The 25,404-nt window shown below is 45.8% G+C and overlaps 1 protein-coding gene across 6 annotated transcripts in view; it reads right to left on the bottom strand.

The window, feature by feature from the left end:
• Window positions 1–25,367, bottom strand: part of TSC2 (TSC complex subunit 2) — a 93,482-nt gene extending 68,115 nt beyond the window's left edge. For all 6 annotated transcript variants that reach the window (XM_040356484.1, XM_040356481.1, XM_040356483.1 and 3 more), the window contains exons 1-12: window positions 25,271–25,367; window positions 18,165–18,319; window positions 16,457–16,543; window positions 14,898–15,008; window positions 12,617–12,761; window positions 8,825–8,942; window positions 8,686–8,734; window positions 7,101–7,226; window positions 5,459–5,532; window positions 3,189–3,315; window positions 1,644–1,787; window positions 337–474 (exon numbers count right to left, since the gene is read on the bottom strand). In XM_040356484.1, coding sequence (XP_040212418.1) covers window positions 337–474; window positions 1,644–1,787; window positions 3,189–3,315; window positions 5,459–5,532; window positions 7,101–7,226; window positions 8,686–8,734; window positions 8,825–8,942; window positions 12,617–12,761; window positions 14,898–15,008; window positions 16,457–16,543; window positions 18,165–18,299 — 1,254 coding nt within the window. In that variant the 5' untranslated portion in view covers window positions 18,300–18,319; window positions 25,271–25,367. The remainder of the gene's footprint in view (window positions 1–336; window positions 475–1,643; window positions 1,788–3,188; window positions 3,316–5,458; window positions 5,533–7,100; window positions 7,227–8,685; window positions 8,735–8,824; window positions 8,943–12,616; window positions 12,762–14,897; window positions 15,009–16,456; window positions 16,544–18,164; window positions 18,320–25,270) is intronic.
• Window positions 25,368–25,404: the final 37 nt, after the last annotated feature.

The raw sequence follows: 25,404 nt of genomic DNA, 5'->3' as shown, positions 1-25,404 counted from the left end.
ATTTAGGTACAGCGTCGCATGACCGTGCAACTGTCAATTAAAATAACGCACAAAAAAATGGCCTGGTCATGAGTGGTGGTAAATCTTCCGGTGGTCAAGGTGTTAAACATTCCGAGACTCAATGTGACAATAGCAAGCATTTCTGATGGCCATTTAGGGTAGCCATTACGAACCGGATCCTCACTACACCAATAAACTGAAGGGAGAATTTTGCAACTTAGGCCAAGCTGGCCGTCTACAGGATAATGTATTGGATCGCATTCCCTGAATAAATCAAAAATGTTGGGAAGACTATGAAGCAGAATATCCAGCACTGGAAACAATGTAGAAACTCACAGGCCGATCATCAGAGTATTTCTCTACCAGTTCAAAAAACCTCTGCTCCTCCCCATGGAATTCATTCTGGTCATAGAGCTCCTCCACTCCAGTCAGCAAATTGTGCATGGCAGCCTTCAACTCCGGGCTGCGGAGAACCTGAAATCAGCAAAGAATCGTTTAAAATATTAAAGGAAGTCCATAAAATTAAGAGAAGTACCTGTAACTCAAGCTTGATAAATTGCTCGATCTGTGCAAATGACACTACCAGGGCCGTACAATCGTTGGCACCCAAGCAGGATAACAGGGACACATATAAATCAATAGGAACAATCAATTTTAACGGGGGGAGGTGCCTAGGCACACTCATCTACCAAGAAGTGCATTGCTATTTTTCAGAGAATTTCAGAAGAAAAAAAAAAAAAAAGGCACATTTTTCAGGGTACTTCTTGGCTACAATTAAAGTGCATTTAGGGTCAAAATTTAAAATCATATATTGGTTTCCAACTGAAGGTATGCCGAGACTTTGGATCTCCTTTAATATTTCGAAAAAAAAATTGGATGGAGAGATAGAGATAGATATATAGAAATAGAGATATTTATATAGAAATAGAAATATAGAGATATATAGAGATATATAGAGATAGAGAGATATAGAGAGATATAGAGAGATATAGAGAGATATAGAGAGATATAGAGAGATATAGAGAGATATATATATATATATATATATATATATATAGAGAGATATAGAGAGATATATATATATATATATATATATATAGAGATAGAGAGATATATATATATATATATATATATATATATAGAGATAGAGAGATATATATATATATATATATATATAGAGAGATATATAGAGATAGAGAGATATATATAGAGATAGAGAGATATATATAGAGATAGAGAGATATATAGAGATAGAGAGATATATAGAGATAGAGAGATATATAGAGATAGATATATAGAGATAGAATAAGCGTTTGCCACCAAGTGAGTGGGATAGTATAGAAGACAACCATTGGGACTTTATATCTACGTTTTTTATTGTTTTTTCTATATGGTTTGGTCTGTTTGGCATGTTATGATTTATGGTAAAATAGGACTTTGGGGATTGGTTCTATACAATTGTTGACATTTTGGGAATTTTTTTTAAGCACAATAGTAAAAATATTTACTAGTATTGGCATAATACACAGTGATTCATAGCGCAGTTATCACCTTTCTCTCATATAAAAAGGTGACCATCAATGAGATAAAATACCATTATGCATTTTGTAAGTGCATGACAATTGGCTTCGGCAGTTAAGTACCTGCAGCTGCTGGAACAACCTTTCGATGACGGCCAGGAGCACATCCCACGTTGACGCCTGCAGTTCTCTCCCATACTTCTTTATGAGTCGTGTGATGGACAAGACAATCTCATAGGAAACCACAGCATTCGGGCAATTCATAGCCTAACCAGAAATGTTATATAAATTAGTCAATGAAGTTCTGTAGTCTGGCATTAGCAAAAAGGCATGGAATGCAAAATGTTCAGCTCAAAACTTCAGGTAAAAAAATTTATGCCACAAAGAATTAAAGCCAGTTCTGAAGGCAGAAGTGGGTCCAACCCAGTACTAGCAAAGTGTACCTAATAAAGTGGCCAGTAAGTGTATATAAAATGGCAAGGCATAAAAATATTTATTATATATATATATATATATATATATATATATATATATATATATATATATATATATATATATATATATATATATATATATATATATATATATATATATATATATAAATAAATCAGGGCAAAATCGTGGGTGCGCGATATACGCCGATACCCGCTCCTCGTCGGGTCCGGCGTCCGTCTGCGGCTTCAGGTGTCCTCTTCGTCGGGTCCGGCGTCCTCCTGCGGCGTCCTCCCCGCCAATACCCGCGCCGAGTTTGAATACTGCGCCGGCATATACCGAGCGCAGTAACACTCGTGTATAGTCGGGCAGTCTCGGCTCCGCTCACGTCCTGGACGTACAGGACGTGAGCGCGACAGTAGCCGAGCCTGCCGGACTATACACGAGTGTACTGAGCTCGGTATATGCCGGCGCAGTATTCAAACTCGGCGCAGGAAAGCGGAAAAACGAGCGGGGAGGACACCGCAGAAGGACGCCGGACCCGATGAAGAGGACACCCGAAGCCGCAGACGGATGCCGGACCCGACGAGGCCGCCGATGGATGCCGCGCAAGACACCAAAACTGTAAGTACAAAAATCTTTTTTCCACAGGAATTTCGGGGCAACTTTAGGGGTGCGCGCTATACCCCAATAAATACGGTATATAACACACACACACACACACACACACACACACACACACACACACACACACGTAAAAAAAGGCAAAAAAATAAAAAATTCAAGCTACAAAATGCAGCTTCAATGCAGAGCAGTGCCCCATATTACTTTTTTCTGCCACAAGATGTCCTCAATCTGGAAGACTGAGGACTTCCCGTTAGTGCAAGGTGTCATGGGCCAACCCCTTTCATTTCCAGGATATTGATGCAGAGAAAGATGCCGACATGTGATTTTTATTTTATGCATCAGTTAGACCTAGCTTGAAGTTAGACCTAGCTGGAAGAAGCAGCAAAGTGGAAGAGGGCCCAGCAGCATCATTGGTCTGTTCTGAAGTTATTTGGGAAAGGTAGGAATTTGGGGGGGGAGCGTGAAAGAGTAAGTACAAAGGTGGGGGGAGCCCAAATTTAACATTTATAGTCTATATAAATTACGGAATGAACTGGTTGGTTGTTCAAGCTCAATACAGATCAATGGTCTTTGAAAAAAAATAATAATAATCCGAGTCTCACAACTTACCTTCAGAAATGAGGGGAGCACAGATATTGGAGAGTTCTTTAGACAGAAGAGCCTGTGTGCTCCCCAAAGCCCCATCCCAACAAAGAAGACGGCTCCTCTCAACAATGGGGCATCTTCCCAATACACCCTGAAAAAACAAGGGGCCGCAGGGAAAGGGTCAATCGTCTACATTATTGATTGTTGGATAGATAGATAGGATAGATAGATAGATAGATAGATAGATAGATAGATAGAGATAGATGGGAGAGAATCAAGCAGTGAAACACCTCCCCTGAAACAAGAGAAAACAAATACAATGGTGTTTCCTGAATCTTAGTGCCTGAAATCTATGGTGCTGCGCACTTATAATAGCAAAATGTCCCTTTCCATATTATCCACTAGAGCACATGTGCCAAACATAAGCTGCTGTGGCACCCCCCTCATCTCCACCCCACCTTGTCTCAGCAGTTGGCAGCAGAAAGGACAAAAGAAGTCTTCTGCCAGATCTGGAGCTTCTCCCTGAACCCGCGGAGAGGCTCACCTCTGCAGTCAGCAGAAGAGGAGGATGACGGAACTCCTACAGATCCGGAGTCTCTGTGCAGTAGCAACATCCCCCCCATTTCTGCCTCCCCTGGTCTCCGCATTCAGCAGACTCCAGCCCTCCTCTGGTCCTCCTCCAGATCTGGCACTTTCTGCTTCCCAGCTCTGCCCACAGCTTCTGCCTAGCGGCAGCACAAGGTAACAGAGGTGCCCTGTGCTGTAAGGGAGGGTGGAGGAATCTTGCGCAGGTAGAACACCATAAACCTTGTAATGTCTGAACAGTCTCCAATAAAGTTTATGGATGATACCAGCGGTGTGCGACTCTCCTTTTCAGACTTGGGCCATCTGCCAAGGAAGGGTCATGCCAGTCTGCACCCGCCCTTTACAGCTCAAGTCTTAAAGTGGTTGTAAACCTCAGTCATGGAATCTGAGCAAAGCACATAGATCTGTAGTGTTCACATCTCCCATCTGAAACGTTTTGCAGCCATGCGAGATAAAATTTGTGCTGGGGGGGGGGGGGGCACAAAGAAGCCGCTTTGGGGTACTGGTCGTACAGCAAAGTCTGAGGGATGAGGAGCTAAAGTTAAAAGCCAAGGTAACCTTCGGGACACCTGTATTTAGGGTGGAACATGTAAAGTTTTCTAGCTCCTGCCTCCTTTCCGATCCCCGCAACTGCAGTCACAATTTAAAAATAAGATCATGCGGGGCTCTGCCCACACATCCATGTCAGATGTCTGAATGAATGTCTACAAGTGATGGGCTGATGACTTGTAGTCAATGAACAGAGTGAGATGGTGAGCACTCTTATAATCCATCGATTCTTCCCGTCATTCAGTAACTGCCTGCCCATACGAGGCACAGAGATAGCTTGCATCAGGGGCAGGCAACCCGGGCCCTCCAGCTGTTGTGTAACTACATTTCCCATGAGGCATTGCATAGCTGGCAGTTACAATTACTCCCAGAGGCATGATGGGAATTTTAGTTCTGCAACAGCTGGATGGCCCCAGGTTGCCTACCACTGGCTTAGAGAGTCTGCAGGATCCTAGCTTGGAACCTGCGATCTGCCGATTGTGGGTGCAACGCCTTACAGACTGAAGTAAACAACAAAAAAAAAAATGTGCATTTACTTTTCTGGGAAAAAGGTGAACTTATCACTTAAACCGCTTTCTTCTCCCTCTTAGAATAAAAGGAGTATTTAAAGTCACCCAAAAATAAATTTTTAACATTACATTCAGCCAAATTGTCCTAATGACAATCGGCCGTTTTTTTTTTTCCCCCCGTACATACCGTATTTCACCGCCGCTTCCGGGTATGTCTTCTGCGGGACTGGGCGTTCCTATCCGATTGACAGGCTTCCGACCGTCGCATACAGCGCATCACGAGTTTCCGAAAGAAGCCGAACGTTGGGGCGGCTCTATATGGCGCCTGCGCAACGACATTTGGCTTCTTTCGGCAACTCGTGACGCGTAGTATGCGACGGTCGGAAGCCTGTCAATCAGATAGGAACGCCCAGTCCCGCAGAAGACATACCCGGAAGCGGCGGTGAAAATACGGTATGTACGGGGAAAAAAAAACAGCAGATTGTCATTAGGACAACTCGGCTGAATGTAATGAACCTCCACTTTAACCCTTGCAGTGCAGGGGAGTCCCACTGCAAGAGTCAATTTTGATTTTACCTGGCGTCCAGCTTTAAAAAAAAAAAACCTGCGAAAAGACTACTTTGCCTTTAACTAAGCACTATAGAGACTTACTTGTCTTCCATGATGCGGCTCATGGTATAAATAGCGCTGTGACCAAGGTGTGTTCCCAAGAGGTTTCGCATCAGCTGGTGAGACAGAAGAAAACATTTATTCCAGGCGGCAGAAATAAATTGGATTGAAAAAAAAAACACCACAAGGGAAAAATAATCTGATGTGCAGACAATACACAATAGGAGCTCCATAGGGACTGATGACATACACACAACTGATGTAAGACCATTACTTCTGCACAGTGCAATATGTTGTGTGCAGAATATGTCATGTAGACAGTTGGCCTTTTCCACTAGAGCCTTGTACTGCCAAACATATGCGTTCAAATGCAAGACGCAGCATTTGACAAGAGGTGGTTTGGGTTGCAGGCAAAGCCCAACAGGACCTGAAGTTCAATGCAAACCAGGTAAAAAACGCAGATTCCGAACTTTCATTTATACCCTTTTACCATTCATTCCCCACGTATTTGCTACACTACACAGATGGGTCCCCTACCAAACACTTCCTCATCCCATACAGTTATTTTATCCACATTTTATTATCATGGCAAATACATTGTCATTTCACTCATTCACTTCGCCATCACTGTGCTCATTGCTATGAGCCTACATTCCAATTTACCTTCCTCGATCCCACACTCTAGCACATTATTTCTCTTTTTTTTTTTTATATAGACACCTTCATGGTCATCTCTCGGCATCATCAGCGGTGTCAGCCGGGGGGGGGCATGGGGGTTACCATCCCATTGGGGGAATATGTGTTTTGGCGTCCGGTCCCCTTGCCCCCTCAGCTCCTGAGAAAGGTGCATGATGATCACCACCAGCACAGCGCCACCTGCACACCCAGTGCAAAGCGTAAGTAGGGGGTTGGTTTATTTCCTTCCTCCGTGCCGCCATCTGGTTCCTCCCTTTTTGGTATGTTTCCTACCCCTATCAGGGAAGTTATACATTTTACAAGCAAAATATATAAATATATATATATATATATATTCGTATTTTCCGGCGTATAAGACGACCCCCTAATTTTCTAGGAAAAATGTTGGTTTTGGGATATACTCACTGTATAAGACTACCCCCTTCTTACTAGTCTTTCTGGAAGCTGAGGGGGAGCCAGAACCGCTGACAGAAACAGGCTTTTTCAAATCTCACTGTGCCATTACATTACATTCCTCACTGTGCCATCACTTACCCCTCACTGTGCCATCACCTGCCCCTCACTGTGCCATCACCCCAAACAGACCGTGCAATCACTCACTTTTTTGTGTGAATAGACAGGCGGTGACAGTCTCCGTGCTGCGCGTGTCAATGATTTGAAAGCCGCGCCTTCTCTTCAGAGTGTTCTGTGATAGGCAGAACACAAATTTTCCCAGCAGCGCCTTGGTTCTGTGTTCCGCCTATCACGGATGTTTTCTCATCTCGTCCGAGGATGAGAAGGCATCTGTGATAGGAGGAACACAGAACAGATTCGCTGCTGGGAAGATTTGTGTTCCGCCTATCACAGAACACTCTGAAGAGAAGGAGAGTCTTTTAAATCATTGACGCGCGCAGCACAGAGACTGTCACCGCCTGTCTTTTGAAATATGCAGCAAAAACAATGGCCATATACACAAGCCCTTACATAAGGGCCTAGCATCGATAATCACCTTCCAGCAGGGCTCACACAGCTCTTTGACGTTAATAGTTCGGCACAGTGTGATGACAAATGTTGGGATGCTTTCCGATGGCAGACAGTTATAACACACCACGGCGTCCAGGACCATTAAAGACACCTACAAATACAAACACATCAGATAAGCTCTTCAGTGCCAAAGTAGCGCTCCACATTTTTACCCTGAAATTCATACCGTCATACAGTTATCTTGTGCCTACCAGAAAAGCTACATGCTTAACCACTGCAGCCCCAGAAGGTTTACGTGCCTTTACGACCAGGCCATTTTTTTTTTTTTACCACACAGTGTTACTTTAGCTGACAATTGCAGTCTTGCGACGCTGTACACAAATAAAAATGTACCGGTATTTCTTTTTTTTTCTCCACAAATAGAGCTTTCTTTTGGCAGCAGTGGCGTAGCAGAGGGGGTGGCCCTGGGCGCAATATCTAAAGGGGCGCAGAAGTCCCAACTCCTACCTTCTTTCCACTTGCTCAGATTGGGACTTGCATGCAGAATGTGATAACACATGCACACATACTAGGGCAGGGCTCGACAAATCCCGGGCGCCAGGTCGACTAGGCTTGGAAGGTTTTTTTTTTTGAGCTGGCGCCATCTGGTGGTGAGCCGTTGGTATTACAAGTTATTACCACTAGATGTGTGAGCTGGCGCCATCTGGTGGTGGCCGTTGGTATTACAAGTTAAGCATTACAAGTTAAACAGCAATTCTAATGTAATTGTTCACTATTTTTCACTGCCATCTTCTTCCCTCTAATTAGAACCCCCAAACATTATATATTTTTTTTATCCCAACACCCTAGAGAATAAAATGGCGATCGTTGCAATACTTTCTGTCACGCCATATTTGCGCAGCGGTCTTACAAGCGCACTTTTTTGGGAACAAATTACACTTTTTAATTTAAAAATAAGACAGTAAAGTTATCCCCATTTTTTTTAATATTATGAAAGATAATGTTACGCCGAATAAATTCATACCCAACATGTCACGCTTCAAAATTGCGTCCGCTCGTGGAATGCCGACAAACTTTTACCCTTTAAAATCTTCATAGGCATGTTTTGAGTTACAGAGGAGGACTAGGGCTAGAATTATTGCTCTCGCTCTACCAATCGCGGCGATACCTTACATGTGTGGTTTGAACACCGTTTACATATGCGGGCGCTGCTCACGTATGTGTTCGCTTCTGCGCGCAAGCTCGTCGGGACGGGGTGCGTTTTCTGGCTCCTACCTTTTTTTAGCTGGCTCCTAGATTCCAAGCAAATTTGTCAAACCCTGTACTAGGGACAATTTCAACGACGAGTCAATTAACCCACCAGCTGGTCTCTGGAGTGTGGGAGGAAACTGGAGCAACTCAAAGAAAAAAAAAAAAAAAAAAAAACGCAATCGCAGGGAGAACATGCAAATTTTCATGCAGAGAATGCCCTGACTATATTTGAACTAGTGCTACAAAGATAAATGCCAATTTAGCCACTGTGCCGCCCTGATCCTCATGAGGGTAGAGCCAACACCCCAAGAGGGCTACGGTGTTCCCTGATCAGCAAGGAAAAAATAAATAAAACTAACCTCGATGTCATAGGAAGATGTAGTCCGATTACAAAGCAGACAAATCATTCTGTGAAAAAAAATAAAAAAACATTACATTATGGATGCAATCTACGCTGTGCTACAACCTGCAGAGCCAGGGATACACAAGAGGACTTACTGCACCATAGGAGCAATGTAACGTTCCAGGTAACAGCTATGAAACTTCACCAGATTCACCAGAACCAGCAGGAAATCCGGGGACAGGCCCACCTCCATCCACTGCAGGACAAACGCCGCTGCAAGAAAAACAAAAAAGCACAATGGTGGGAGGATGACGGATTAGGAGCCAGAATCTTCGGGCCAGATTCACCAAAGAGATACGACGGCGTTTCTCCTGATACTCCGTCGTATCTCTGTTTCTATCTATGCGACTGATTCATAGAATAAGTTACGCATAGATATCCAGAAGATCCGACAGGTGTAATTGTTTTACACTGTCGGATCTTAGGATGCAGTACCGCGGCCGCCGCTGGGGGGAGTTTGCGTCGTAAACCAGCGTCGGGTATGCAAATTAGTAGTTACGGCGATTCACGACGGATTTTCGCGTTCGCTACGTCGCCGCTAGTCTAGTTTCCCGTCGCAAAGTTAGTCGTTGTTTTAGGTGCCCTAACTTTAGTCAGCAAACGTATTGCTGTCTAAAGTATGGCTGTCGTTCCCGCGTCGAAATTTAAAAAATAACGTCGTTTGCGTAAGCCACCCGGGAATAGGGAATTGCGCTACGCTCGTCGCCGTTCGAAAAAATGACGTCACGGCGGGAGTTAAGAAACGGAGCATGCGCAGTAAGTCCGGCGAGGGAGCGCGCCTAATTTAAATGGCACACGCCCATTCAAATTACCCCGCCTTGCGCCGGAGGCCGCCGGCGTAGTTTTCATCGCAAGTGCTTTGTGAATCAGGCACTTGCAATGAAAACTTGCGGCGGTGCAACGTATCTACGATACGTTACGCCGCCGCAATTCTTTCTGAATCTGGCCCTTAAAGCCTAATGAAACAGTTTAATTACATAATTCTCAGCTGCACCAAAATAATGGTTTTGCAATTCTTTACAAAGCAGCCACAGCCTGGGTGGAAAAAAGAAAAAAAATTGGTCCCCTGCCAGCAAGCTGTTGCCCGCTATGGGGAAGCAGCAGTCTCTCTGCAAACATACGACATGTTCAAAGCTCTTTGCTGCAGGTGTAGAGGTAGGACTCGGCAGGTGAGGCACGAAACAAGCACAGCGAGTGTGACTCTGTAGTGGGGTCAACTTTAGGAGGTGAGCAAGCATTCCAGCTAAAGGTGGTGGTCACTGAAGTTACCGGAAATTTATGAACTGTCACTGAAAGGTCCACAACAGTGGAATTTTGTTATATTTGGACTGGTATTTGATTGCACTACACCAGGGATATGCAATTAGCGGACCTCCAGCTGTTGCAGAACTACAAGTCCCATGAGGCATAGCAAGACTGACAGCCACAAGCATGATACCCAGAGGCAGAGGCATGATGGGACTTGTAGTTTTGCAACAGCTGGAGGTCCGCTAATTGCATTTCCCTGCACTACACTATATTTTGCTTTGTTTGAAAAAGTCTAGGCTTATGACATCATGCATATGAATACCACAAAAAGGTGAGCACCTCCTTATTAACAAATTGTGATACTATTCCCACAAACCTATAAATAGTCACTCCTCCAGTATGGAGGTCACCGCCGTAGCCTGAACATGTGCATAAGAAAAAAAGAAATCCCATAGAGACGCCAAGACAGGGTGTCCTTAGGGATAATGACATCATGCACAGCGCTCTCTCCCTTTTGCGAGTTTGCAAGGAAGGAAGGGGGGGGGGAGATGAGTCATAAGATGCCCAATGAGAGCAGCAGAGCTGGAGTGTGCCTGTGTAAATCCAGGAAGTTAACAGGCAGCAGTTTTAGCTAAAATGGCTGCAGCCAGACTCTGTGGAGGGCGATTTCTGCACATATTTGGCAAGTACAGTTTAATAGTATATATAAAATATGCAGTGGTTGGAGTGAAGCCTCAGATTGGCAAAGATGTTTTTATTACAAATCACGTGAGCAGACTGCAGTTCCTCTTTAAATGAAATCGTTTAGAGTAGACAAAGGAACCTTTACAGTCCCTATCTATGACAGGGCAGGAAAAATTACTGGATCTTTATATGCGCCACAGAGGAATCCAAAACATTTAAAATCAAAGTGGTACTTTATTACACCATTCTTATACATGAAAAAAAAAAAAAAATCCAAAATTCATGTATATGACCAATACAATAGTACTCGGCATGTTGAGAGACCGACACATTTTGCTTCCACACCTATACCTTTTCTGTATATTCCTTATGCATGTTGTTTATGTATTGTTTAATCCTATAAAATATTATACCCGTTGTACATAGAAAGTGTGGATCCTGAGGAAGTGAATCCTGCACAAAACATGTTGGTCTCAACACATTTAGTACTATTGTATTGGTCATATATGTGATTTTTTTTGTAGGCCTTTAAAAAAGGGGGGGGGGGGGGGGGGAACCACACAATACAACGTAAGGGATACCTCTTTTGCACATATAATGTCCCAATAATGTGTCCTGCTCTGCCAGTAGTGGAGAGTGTAAATATTCATGTGGAATGGTGCCCCTCTTGGAATGAAGCTGCGATATTGTTGAACGTACAACAGAACACCTGTACACACTTCTAATAGAATCAAATGGTTCATATTTCTATCCATATAATCCTGAGATTTAGGCCCCTTTCACACGGGGCGGATGAGAAATGATCCGCCCCGTGAACCTCTGCTTGCTCAGCAGGGATCGCTCCGTTGATCCCCGCTGAGCCGGCGGATGACAGGGCGGTCCCCACACACTGCAGGGACCACCCTGTCTTTTCTCCGCTCTCCCCTATGGGGGGGGGATCGGATGAACACGGACCGTCTGTCCGTGTTCACCCGATCCGATAGACAGATGGAAAAGTAGGTAAGTAGGATCGGAGCGGGTCGGATGTTATCGGGCATGTCACCGCTGACATCCGCGGCTCCATAGAGGAGCATGGAGCGCCCGTTCAGGTCCGCCTAAAAAAAACAAACTGGCAGGTGGACCTGAATGGGCCGCACGTGTGAAAGAGCCCTTTCACAGCAAGCCTAGTGACCCGTCATCTCTACTGAAGTTAAAGCGGGAGTTCACCCGAAAAACAATTTTTAACATTAGATTGAGGCTCATTTTGTGAAGGGGAATCAGGTGTTTTTTTTAAATCGAAGCCGTACTTACCGTTTTAGAGAGCGATCTTCTCCACCGCTTCCGGGTATGGGCTGCGGGACTGGGCGTTCCTATTTGATTGACAGGCTTCCGACGGTCGCATACATCGCGTCACGAGTAGCCGAAAGAAGCCGAACGTCGGTGCGGCTCTATATGGCGCCTGCGCACAGACGTTCGGCTACTTTCGGAAAATCGTGATGCGCCGTATGCGACCGTCGGAAGCCTGTCAATCAAATAGGAACGCCCAGTCCCGCAGCCCATACCCGGAAGCGGCGGAGAAGATCTATCTCTAAAACGGTAAGTACTGCTTCGATTTTTAAAAAAACACCCGATTCCCCTTCACAAAATGAGCCTCAATCTAATGTTAAAAATTGAGTTTTTGGGTGAACCTCCACTTTAAGCCACTCCGCTAGATCACCTCTCTGCCTGTGACTGGACAGTGTTGGATTGGAAAAATACTGAGGAGGTCTGCTTTCTGCTCCCATTAGCTGCTACTGCCCCACCCAGTCTCAGCAAGTCTGCACAGGGGGGGGGGGGTTATAAGATGATAAAAAGGTACAGTGGATCAATGTAAAAATACATTTTTAAATATTTAAGTAAATGTATTGATTTTTCCATATCTTCCTGGAGTTCACCTTTTCCATGCTAGGTCTGTTAGAAAGGCAGACTCGACTTACCCAGCTCCTCCTCCAGATAGGCGATGTCTCGGCCATTATCGGTAAGAGCTTTGAAGACCTCCAGTCTCTGCTCGAGGTCCTCATTGGTGGGGTAATCCTTTATAACCCGGAAAAAATGGGCACGAAGAAATCCCAGCCTTTCACCCTACAGAATGTCATATTGTTGGATTACAGAATTTCTTCATCACCACACAAGGACAATGTACATCAATTCTTCAATGTTTTGGGATTTATGTGCAAGGAAGATTCATTGGAAGAGATTGACAGGTGGGTAACAGTTAAAGCTCAACTAAAAGATAGTAATAGATGTGCAGTCATATAAACTTTATACCAGTGATATGCAATTAGTGGACCTCCAGCTGTTGCAGAACTACAAATCTCACGAGGCATAGCAAGACAGCCACGAGCATGACACGCAGAGGCAGAGGCATGATGGGACTTGTAGTTTTGCAACAGCTGGAGGTCCGCTAATTGCATATCCCTGCTTTATACCAACAACCTCTAATTTTACCTTTGTTTAGCATTTGTGTAGGATATCCAGATATGATGGTGCCGTTCAAAAGGTACCAGAGTTTGCACCAGTGCATTCTAACAGGATTAAAGCGGAGGTCCGGCGTTTACATTTTTTCTTTTTTTTTTTAAAGTCAGCAGCTACAAACATGGTAGCTGCTGACTTAAGGACACTTACCTGTCCTGGGTGCCCGTGATGTCCTCGGCCGAAGCCGAGCAATCGCTCGGGTCTCGGCTGCCCCAACGCCATCCTCAGTGAAGGAATCAGGAAGTGAAGCGTTGCGGCTTCACTTCCCGGTTCCCCACTACGCATGCGCGAGTCGCGCGGCGCAATGTAAATGGGCGGATGTCACCTGGGACACACACAAGGTCCCAGAAGACACTGCTTTCCATTTCCCAGGAGGCAGCGCGAGGAGAAGCAAGAAGACCATCGCAGACCAGGAAGTGGTTAGGACGATCTGCCTAGTAACAGTCACTTCTGGCAAGTATAAAAAAAATATATATATTTTTTTTTTTTTCAAATTTTTGTAGCATTTTTTTTAGGGTTGACCTCTGCTTTAACCTGACAACTCCTCCCCCTATCTGCACTGCTAGTCTGTGTGATGAGGGGTGTGGCCATTACCAAGCTCTGCCAGCACAGGGAACTTCAATGAGAGGAGAGTAATGCCCTGTACACACGATGAGATTATCGGACGAATGATCGTCCAGTTTTTTGCATTCTAAATCTCACGCCGAATCCGATGAGGTTACTAAAGTCAGGAAAATTCTCATACGACAGAATAAAAAAAATTGGAAGTGATGTCATGTGTTTTCGAACGACAGCTGTACTGGTGAAACGAAAATCGTACGGAAAAAAATTCCGTGCATGTCCGATAGAATAATATCGGATGAACTGTCCTGATCAGCTCTCGAAAGCTCTGTACCAGTGATGGTGAACCTTGGTACCCCAGATTTTTTGGAACTACATTTCCCATGATGCTCAACTACACTGCAGAGTGCAAGAGCATCATGGGAAATGTAGTTCCAAAACATCTGGGGTGCCAAGGTTCACCATCACTGGTCTATACTAATGATTCGATTATCGTACGATTGATTTGAATGCGGCATTTTTCACTTGGGCCGAAAATCATTTGAAAACATTTGGTTTTTCAGGAACCGGGTGACTTTGGCCCATGTGGGAATACAGTAGCTCCGTGGGGGGGGGGGGGGGGGAATCACCACACTAACATCGCATGCTTTCAAATTTTCCGACAACAAATGTGGGCCGTCGTATTATCCGATCATGTGTACAGAAGAAAATCCAAAGTACAAACACGCATTCTCCGAACCAATGCCAACCATAAGACAACATTAGCAGAAGTTGCCCAAAGGGTGACGCTAAAGAGCTGAAAAAACACATAGTTATGCCGTCTGTATGCCGTTCACGGGCAACGCCCTTTGCACAAAATTCCACGGATTTGTCCGATAGAAATCAGATCGTGTGTACGAGGCTTTAGACCTTCCCATTGTCCCACAGTGCAGATTTTTTTATAGTTTATCCTACAGTCGCTAGTAGTACACGTTGGAGCTCACAGGCTCATCTCTCCCAGAAAGTCTGGGGACCACTTTTTTAGAATACACCTTGCGTGCTTGTTTCCGAGTTCACATTTCTTGAATGTTCTTGTTTTTGCTCATCTCGTACCTTCTGGAAGATTTTAGCACCTACGTCATGATAAGAGTGTACTGTCTTTCTATCCAAATAAAAATATTGCACATGAGAAAGAAGACCTACCTGTCCAACGATGAGACTCTTCAACAAATTCAGAACATCAAGTCTGGCCTCAGCTGGCTGCTCTGGCTGCAACAGGTCTTCCACCGCCAGCCAGATCGCTTCAACAGCATGCTGGTCAGTAAAACAAAACCGTTAACATATGTACAAGAAAATTCTAATACAGTAAAATAGACGTTCTAAGTATGGCTATTTTATACATAGTTCCATTAGTCCAGGTTGGACCAAAGTAACAATGCATAGGATGTCTGCACAATTCTCCTTTCGTAATTTTCCCCAGGGACGCTCGTGTCCGCACCGAGCAAGTGGTGGAGCCGGCATTTTTACATCAGTAAGGCAAAATACCTGTGTGACATTATTATATTAAAACTGGATAAAAAGTAAAAGGTTTTATACTATGGCGACTTTCATTCCCTATGAATAGGATATATGAGCTATACACCCTAGAGCACAGGTGTCAAACACAAGGCCCATGGGCCGAATCTGGCCCTCCATGCTATTTCATGTCCCTCGCACCTCTCCTGAAGCTGCAGGAGAGCTCCAGCCCTCCTCTGGTCAGTCCCCTACTTTCAAGCCATGCATCCAGCTTCTTCCCAGCAGCAGCAGCATAAGGAAAGGGAGGTGCACTGTGATCTAAGGGAGAGTGGGAGACTCAACTTCTGATTGTGGGGTGGCTCTTGACATCTAATGTAAGGGGAGGGGATGCGCTGGACATCTAATCTTACAGATACAACCGGCCCTTTTGAGGACAACCGTAATGTTGATGCGGCGCACAATGAAATGGAGATCGACACCCCAGCCCTAGAGGATTGTGCCAGCAAGAATTGATATAATCCCTTAAAAGGGAAGGCACAATTGACCTTTTATGTAAAGAAGTTAACTCCATTTGGAGAGTTCTCACAAGTGTGGATGGGACAGGGAAGCACAGATTAAGGAAAAACACAATGACAATTGCAACAGATTAATAGGGACACCAATTGCACAGGAGATTTGAGAGACTAAGGCCAGCCATTAAGGAATTCAGTAGAGATAAGGTTGCCATTAGCCCCCATTTACTGTTCCTCCCCTGATACGACCTCTTTAAGATGGGAGGTGACAACTCCCAATAAAAAGCCATATACTGGAGGTATGGAAGTGACTTGATAAAGAAGGCCATGCCTCCGAAACGTGTCATCATAGCGACCCTACGGGCTGACATTCTGGTCTCCATCTCTCCCTGTGCTGCAGGTCACATCAGTGTGGTACCGGCTTGCCCAGGCCCATGCACAATTCGGAGTTCACGCCGGAGGTGTTGTCGGGCGGCTGGTGAGCTGCCATGAGGCTTTGGGTTGGGGGTCTCTCGTTTATCGATACTTCTTGCAGTGACCATCTGGCAGAGGGGAACATGTGTACTTCATGCCTGTATATGTGCTTTCAAATGTGAATGCAACTTGTAAAAAGTTTTTATCGTGCGCTTTATTAAACAGTATTACACTTGCTATGGCAGACATGCACACTTTCCTTTTTCTCTGCCACAATAGCTGTGTTACTTTTTACACACTCTTATAAAACATCATACTTACATCCTCAAACTTCTTTGTTTTTGCCAGTTCACAGACATGATTCATTGCACGTAGCCTTACACTGAGGGCACTCTCGGGGCTCAGGTCCTAGAGGACGGTCAGGAAGAGGCATTTTAGTTTTAAATAATCCTTAAAATAGAGAAAGCAATTAGATTAGCCTTTCTCAACCTTTTTACTCCAGAGGAACCCTAGAAATACTTTTCGGGTCTAGGGGAACCCTTGCTAAAAAATTAATCGAGGTTCAGAAGTAGGGTTGTCCCGATACCGATACAAGTATCGGTAACGATACTGAGCATTTGCACGAGTACTTGTACTCGCGCAAATGCTCCCGATGCCTGACCCGATACTTTTTTTTTATTTTCTTGCCGAGAGCTGGTGGAGAGGGGGTGGAGTGCGGGTAGAAAGGGGGCGGAGAGCGGAGCAGAGCAGACTGAGCAGTCCTCGTATGGAGGAGAGGAGTGCTGCCGCCGCCTAGTCCCCTAAGACAAAGCCAAGTCCCCCCCCCGCTGCCGACATCTAGTTAATTTGCGCTGGGGGAACACAACAGCTTTCATTTGAATAGCTGTGTGTTCCCCGCCGCGCCTCTCATTAGACACTCCCCCTTGCCCGGGCACTTTGAAAGACAGATCACCCGTCCAAGGATTGGACAGGTGATCTCTCTATCAAGGTGCCCGGGCAAGGGGGAGTGTCTATACATGAGAGGCGCGGCGGGGAACACACAGCTATTCAAATGAAAGCTGTTGTGTTCCCCCAGCGCAAATTAACTAGATTTTGGCAGCGGCGGGGGGGGGGGGGGGGTGACTTGGCTTTCTATTAGGGGACACAAGGCTGCACCTAGGGACATGGCTGCATCTAGGGACACAAGGCTGCATCTAGGGACACAAGGCTGCATCTAGGGACACAAGGCTGCATCTAGGGACACAAGGCTGCATCTAGGGACACAAGGCTGCATCTAGGGACACAAGGCTGCATCTAGGGACACAAGGCTGCATCTAGGGACACACGGCTTCATCTAGGGACACACGGCTTCATCTAGGGACACACGGCTTCATCTAGGGACACGGCTTCATCTAGGGACACGGCTTCATCTAGGGACACGGCTTCATCTAGGGACACGGCTTCATCTAGGGACACGGCTTCATCTAGGGACACGGCTTCATCTAGGGACACGGCTTCATCTAGGGACACGGCTTCATCTAGGGACACGGCTTCATCTAGGGACACGGCTTCATCTAGGGACACGGCTTCATCTAGGGACACGGCTTCATCTAGGGACACGGCTTCATCTAGGGACACGGCTTCATCTAGGGACACGGCTTCATCTAGGGACACAAGGCTGCATTTAAAAAAAAGTATCGGTAATCGGTATCGCGAGTACATGAAAAAAAAGTATCAGTACTTGTACTCGGTCCTAAAAGAGTGGTATCGGGACAACCCTAGTCAGGAGGCAAAATGCACCTTACATTGGTGGTCATTGGGAAGAATACAGCCCTTACAGTGGTGATCAGAATACCACCTTTATAGACAGATGAAAAGGATATTGGAGCCATGCCCCTGCTCTTCAAATTGGTGTTGGCCCCAGCACCATCAGATTGAAGGTCAATCATCCCCAGCTCAAGGAACCCCAAGCAACCTCTGGAGGAATCCTGGTTGAGATTGGCCATAATAGATTATACACGATACCCAGCCATAGCAACAGACCACGTACTTTCAGCAGTTCAGCAGTAATAATATACTCTGGCTGCCTGTCTGAATTTTTGGATTTGGGACGCGGGGGCCCAAACCCCAGAAACATCTTCACCTTCTCCTTCAGGCCCGGGTCTTTGCCCATTTGGCGTGCCATGATTGGAGTGACAAGGGGCCCTGTGTGGAAACAAAGCATGGTTAGGTTAGTACACATGGAATATAAAGTTATCAAACTTCACTGAAGTTTAGACACACTTTCAGCATCCCGCTATGCCAGAGATCTCCAAACTTTCCAAAAGACCAGTTTATTGTTCTTAAAGCGGAGGTTCACCCTAAAAACATGTATATACCATTACATTCAGCATACTTCCGACATGTACAGTATGCTGGGGGTTTTTCCGCTGTACATATTGTTCTTTTCCACCCGGCTTCCGGGTTCTCACTCCCGCGGGAGTAGGCATTCCTATGCAGCGGCGCAATGTCACCTGTGACTTAGCCCACATGATTGACGTGCTTCCCCCCCGGCGGATAAGGTGCGTCACAAGTTCCAAAAATAGCCGAACTGGGAGTCGGCTCTATACGGCGCCTGCGCACAGACTAGGAGCCGTGTAGAGCTGACTGGGCAGGCGCCGTAAAGAGCCGGCTCCCAGTTCGGCTATTTTCGGAACTCGTGATGCGCCTTATCCACCAGGAGGAAGCACGTCAATCATGTGGGCCAAGTCCCAGGTGACATTGCGCTGCTGCAGAGGAATGCCTACACCCACGGGAGTGAACCCGGAAGCCAGGTGGAAAAGAACAATGCGGTATGTACAGCAAAAAAAAAAAAACAGCGTACTGTACATGTTGAAAGTATGCTGAATGTAATGGTATATACATGTTTTTAGGGTGAACCTCCGTTTCCCTGCAAAAGTAAAGCATAATGGCCCATTATGTGACACTTACCTGCAGGAGAAGCCTGCGATGTCCCTGTCTTCCTCGCTGGCAGTGAGCGTCCATTTTTTACCCCTCTTCCTCCCAGGCCTGCAAACTCCGTCTCAAACTGGCCGGAGTCGCGTGACATCACTCCTGCCAGCCGCCAGTCACGGCATGACCCCAGCTTGAAATGGCACGGCGTGCCCTTTCAAGACAGCGCATGCACAGTAGAAGCCGTCGTTCGGGGAAATTGAAAAGATCTCCTAAACCTTGTAGTTTTAGGAGATATTTCAATCACCTATAGGTAAGCCTTAAATCAAGGCTTACCTGTAGGTTAAAGTGGTTTAAAAGGGTTTACAACCACTTTAAGCCTTTAGGAGGGCCGGACTGTGGCCAGCAGGAGAAACATTTTTCTTGGCATCAGTTGGAGTAAAAATTACATTTGGTGTCAGTGGGACAAATGGTGCCCCATTGTTGAAGTCCGTGAGGGGACTAGTGTCTTGTATAGGGGTGCAATGGATCAAAAAACTCACTGTTCGGATCGTTCCTCAGATCAGAGTCACGGATCGGATAATTTTTCGGACCACCATATATAGTCCCCACTGTAATATCCGCATCTCCCCCCACTGTAAGAGGACATTACAGTGGGGGAGATGTGGACATTACCAATATCCACATCTCCCCCCCCCCCCCCCCACTGTAATGTCCACATCTCCCCCCCACTGTAATGTCCACGTCTTCCCCCCCAGTCTATAGCCCCACTGTATAGGAAGATTGTCTGCTCTTACCAGCAGGCAGGTGATGACGTCAGCACGCGCTCTAGGGGAGCTCACCTAGGCTGCCGCTGGGTGTACCAAGATGGCCGCCGCTCCGGAGCTAGGCCGAAGCCACGGCCTTTCCTAGGAGCTCAATACGAGGATCACGTGGTGTGCCGATCCTAACAGGTTGACCCGTTCGGATCACGAATCAATGACGATCCGTTGCACCACTAGTCTTGTATCAGTGGAAGGAATCGTGCCCAAGGGCCAGATAAAAGGCAAGCAAAGGGCTGCATCCGGGCCAAGGGCAGCAGTTTGGAAACCAAGGTTCTATTCCATGCATATGTAAATGCTTCCAAGACATTAACAATCCTATTGTACACATTTCAAGAATTCGAGATTTTTTTTTTACAGATGCAGTATATACCAGCTTCTGCTCTGCAGATACAGAGTCCATAACAGTACACTGGTTGACACATTCCAAAAAGTGCTAGAAAATAAAAAAAATTCCACTACATTTGTGAAGGTTCCAGGGTGCCCAGGAAGGTCCAGCAGACACCAGGACAGTTGATTCAGCTGCGGGACCGGGGGACCACCAGTGCAGAGCTTGCTCAGGATTGGCAGCAGGCAGGTGAGAGTACAGCTGCATGCACAGTGAGGACTTTTGGAGGATAATCTGGTGTCAAGAAGGGCAGCAAAGAAGCCACTTCTCTCCAGGGAAAACATCAGTGACAGACTGATATTCTGCAAATGATCCGGCCATTTTTTTACGATACGGCACTGCGTTACTTTAACCGACAGCTGCATGGGCGTGAAATGCTATACCCAAATACAAGTCCCCCCCCCACACAGGAGGGAGGGGCCAGGAGTAGCAAAGATGGACCCGAGAAGAGGAGGATCAGGGCTGCTCTGTGCAAATCAACATATTTTTATGGGGGGAAAAAACAAGGACTTCACAATCACCAAGTTTGAGTGGAGATCTCTTGTAATTCTTGTTATGATCCTGGCTAAAAACCAGTATCCAAAATGCAGATAATACATTATCGCTGCCACAGTCACATTTACTATTCTAGCATGGGGGCTACTCCTCTTCATTTTAAGTGTTAAAGTGTTAATGCAACTTTGTAAATGTAATAAATCCAGATCATTAGAAACAATGTTGGGAACGATACAATTTCAAACACGGAGTCGGCATCTAGCTGTCCACGGAAGATATACAGCATCTCACAAAAGTGAGTACACCCCTCACATTTCTGTAAATGTTTTATTACCAGTATATCTTTTACCAGTATGGCCTTTAGAAGAAAGATCAAAACCCACCTCTTCTGAGCTCAAGGGAGAAGTGCCCAAACAAGCGCCCAGAGGCGATTCAGTTTGCATGTGTAGCACTATATAAGTTTTTCACTCACTCATGTGACAACACTGAAGAAATAAAAACTTTGCTACAATGTTGTGTAGTGAGTGTACAGCTTGTATAACAGTGTAAATCTGCTGTCCCCTCAAAATAACTCAACACACAGCCATTAATATATAAACCGCTGGCAACAAAAGTGAGTACACCCCTAAGTGAAAATGTCCAAATTGGGTCCAAAGCGTCAATATTTTGTGTGGTCTCCATTATTTTCCAGAACTGCCTCTTGGGCATGGAGTTCAGAGCTTCACAGGTTGCCCCTGGAGTCCTCTTCCACTCCTCCATGATGACATCACAGAGCTGGTGAATGTTAGAGACCTTGGCCCGGATTCAGGTAGAATTGCGCATTATTTACGGAGGCGCAGGGCAACGTTTTTGCCCTGCGCCCCCGCAAATTTGCTCCGCTTCCCTTGATTCACGGAGCAGAAGCTCCGTAAAATGCGCGGGCGCGCCGGCAAAATGCCCGGCGCAAGCGCGCGCAATTTAAATGATCCCGTAGGGGGCGGGCCTCATTTAAATTAGGCGCGTTCCCGCGCCGATCGTAGAGCGCATGCTCCGTCGGGAAACTTTCCCGACGTGCATTGCGGCAAATGACATCGCAAGGACGTCATTTGCTTCAAAGTGAACATGAATGGCGTCCAGCGCCATTCACGAATCACTTAAGCAAAGTACGTAAAATTCAAATTTCGCGACGCGGGAACGACGGGTATACGCAACATTGGCTGCCCCTGCTAATAGCAGGGGCAGCCTTACGCAAAAAACGCCGTACGGAAACGACGTAAATTGCGTACGCAGGGCTCGCGCAACATTGTGAATCGGTGTTAGTATGCAATTTGCATACTATACGCTGAGCACAACGGGAACGCCACCTAGCGGCCATCGCAAGAATGCAGCCTAAGATATGCGGGCATAAGAGCCTTATGCCGCACAGATCTTAGGCTGCAGTCGGCGTAACGAGGTTCCTGAATCAGGAGCACTCGTTACGCTGGGGCAAGTAAGCAATTGCGCTGTGTAACCTATGGTTACACAGGCGCAATTGCTTCTTGAATCCACCCCCTTGTGCTCCTCCACCTTCCATTTGAGGATGCCCCACAGATGCTTAATAGGGTTTAGGTCTGGTGACATGCTTGGCCAGTCCATCACCTTTACCCTCAGCAAGGCAGTGGTCATCTTGGAGGTGTGTTTGGGGTCGTTATGTTGGAATACTCCCCTGCGGCCCAGTCTCTGAAGGGAGGGGATCATGCTCTGCTTCAGTATGTCACAGTACATGTTGGCATTCATGGTTCCCTCAATGATCTGTAGCTCTCCAGTGCTGGCAATATGCATGCAGCCCCCAGACCATGACACTCCCACCACCATGCTTGACTGTAGGCAAGACACTTGTCTTTTTACTCCTCACCTGGTTGCCGCCACTCACGCCTGACACCATCTGAACCAAATAAGTTTATCATTGGTCTCATCAGACCACAGGACATGGTTCCAGTAATCCATGTCCTTAGTCTGCTTGTATTCAGCAAACTGTTTGCAGTCTTTTCCTGTGCATCATCTTTAGAAAAGGCTTCTTCTGGGACGACAGCCATGAGGACCAATCTGATGCAGTGTGCGGCGTATGGTCTGAGCACCGACAGGATGACCCCTTCAACCTCTGCCGCAATGCTGGCAGCACTTATACGTCTATTTCCCAAACCTCTGGATATGACGCTGAGCACGTGCACTCAACTTCTCTGGATGATCATGGAGAGGCCTGTTCTGAGTGGAACCTGTCCTGTTAAACCGCTGTATGGTCTTGGCCACCATGCTGCAGCTCAGTTTCAGTGTCTTGGCGATCTTCTTATAGCCTAGGCCAAGGATATGCAATTAGCGGACGTCCAGCTGTTGCAGAACTACAAGTCCCATGAGGCATAGCAAGACTGACAGCCACAAGCATGAAACCCACAGGCAGAGGCATGATGGGACTTGTAGTTTTGCAACAGCTGGAGGTCCGCTAATTGCATATCCCTGGCCTAGGCCATCTTTATGTAGAGCAACAATTCTATTTTTCAGATCCTAAGAGCCCTTTGGCATGAGGTGCCATGATGAACTTCCAGTGACCAGTATGAGAGAGTGAGAGCGATAACACCAAATTTAAAGGGGTTGTAAACACTCATGGTTTTTCACCTTAATGCATTAAAGGGGTTGTAAAGATTTGTTTTTTTTTCACCTTAATGCATCAAGTTGAAAAAACACCTTGCAGTGTCCGGCCCCCCCCCCAGTTTTACTTACCTGAGCCCTGAATTTCCATGGGCATGTCCCCGCCGTCCATGGAGTCCTGGCTTTGATTGGATAGATTGATAGCAGCACAGCCATTGGCTCCCACTGCTGTCAATCCAATCCAATGATGGGAGCGCTGGTGGGGTAGGGCAGAGTTAAAAACACTCGGTGTCTATGGACGCTGAATGTATGACTTAGGAGCGTGCCTGCAAGGTAACCCCCTCCGGAGAGAGTTTCCCAGAGGGGGTTATTTAATGCAGGGAGGAGCCGCCGTGGGACCCCAGAACAGGTGGACTGGGGCCACTCTTTGCAAAACGAACTGCACAGTGGAGGCAAGTATGACATGTTTGTTATAAACGAAGACAAAAAATAAATAAAAAATTACTTTTAGCCCAGGTTCACACTGGGTGCGATTTCATTCGATTTGAGATGCGATTTCACATGTGAAATCGCATCTCAAATGCCGCCAATTGTCGGCAATGGCGCCGTCCTAATCGGTGCGACGCCGCATCTGCGGCGCTGCACCGATTTCAAAAAGTAGTTCTTGTACTACTATTTGCGATTTTTTGCGATTTCACCTGCACAGATGTCTCTTAAATCTCGGCCGAAATCGGGACTGCCGGCGGGAGTGAAATCGTGCGAGTTCAGCTGAACTCGCATGGCTTCACTCCCGCAGCCCAGTGTGAACCAGGGCTCAGTATCACTTTAAGGTGAAAACCTGTAGTACCGCCCCCCCCATTTTACTCACTTGATTGCTGTTATCCTCAAGCCGGGAACAAGCACACCAGCTCTAGCTGGTGTCCTGATTTGATAGACTGATAGCAGCGCAGCCATTGGCTCCCACTGCCATCAATCAAATCCAGTAAAAAAAACAAAAAGGTAAAAAAAAAAAAAAACACACAAGGGTTTACAATCCCTTTAATACACCTGCTCCCCATTCACACCTGAGACCTTGTAACACTAACAAGTCACATGACACCTGGGAGAGAAAATGGCTAATTGGACCCAATTTGGACATTTTTACTTAAGAGGGGGGGGGGGTACCAACTATTGTTGCCAGTGGTTTGGACATTAATGGCTGTGTGTTGAGTAATTTTGATGGGACAGCAAATGTACGCTGTTATACAAGCTGTACACTCACTACACAACATTGTAGCAAAGTGTCATTTCTTCAGTGTTGTCACATTATAAAATATTTACAAAAATGTGAAGGGTGTACTAATTTTTGCGAGCGTGTGTGTACACACACACACACACACACACACACACACACACTAAGCTGTAGGTAATTATCTACATATATTAATTATAATATATACATTATATATATATATATCAAAGTTATATACATAGATATTTACATACAGCTGTGTGTGTACACCCGCTGCACATATACACTAATTATAATTTATTATATATATATATATATATATATATATACACACACACACACTATATACACACACATACATATATATATATATATATATATATATATATATATATATATATATACACACACACACACTATATACACACACACACTATATACACACACACACAATTATAAGAAAAAAGGACAGTGAATGTATAGTGCATAACACCACAATATATATATATGCAGAGTATATTGTAGTAATGCAGAGTATATTGTAGTAATGCAGACATGTATTCTATACAGTATAGAGAAGTCCCAGTGTTTGGTATTAGCAGTGTATGTATAGAGTCATGTAGTATTATTAGGGATTGCACAGAGCAGTCTCTCTCCCCTTCCCCCACCCCCTATCTTGCACTCACCTGCAGTCTCTCCCCTTCTCTGCTGTCACTGGCACGCGCCCACTCACCCAACTTCAATCCTCGGCTTCTGGGCCTGCAGGTACCGCCCCCCTTCACCCTTCCAGCGCCCCGCCCTCCTCCGCGGTCACATGCCC

This window comes from Rana temporaria, chromosome 6 (genome assembly GCF_905171775.1).
Source record: "Rana temporaria chromosome 6, aRanTem1.1, whole genome shotgun sequence".
NCBI lineage: Eukaryota > Metazoa > Chordata > Amphibia > Anura > Ranidae > Rana > Rana temporaria.
The sequence above is the reverse complement of the archived record's forward strand: the minus strand, read 5'-3'. Positions and strand labels throughout refer to the sequence as shown.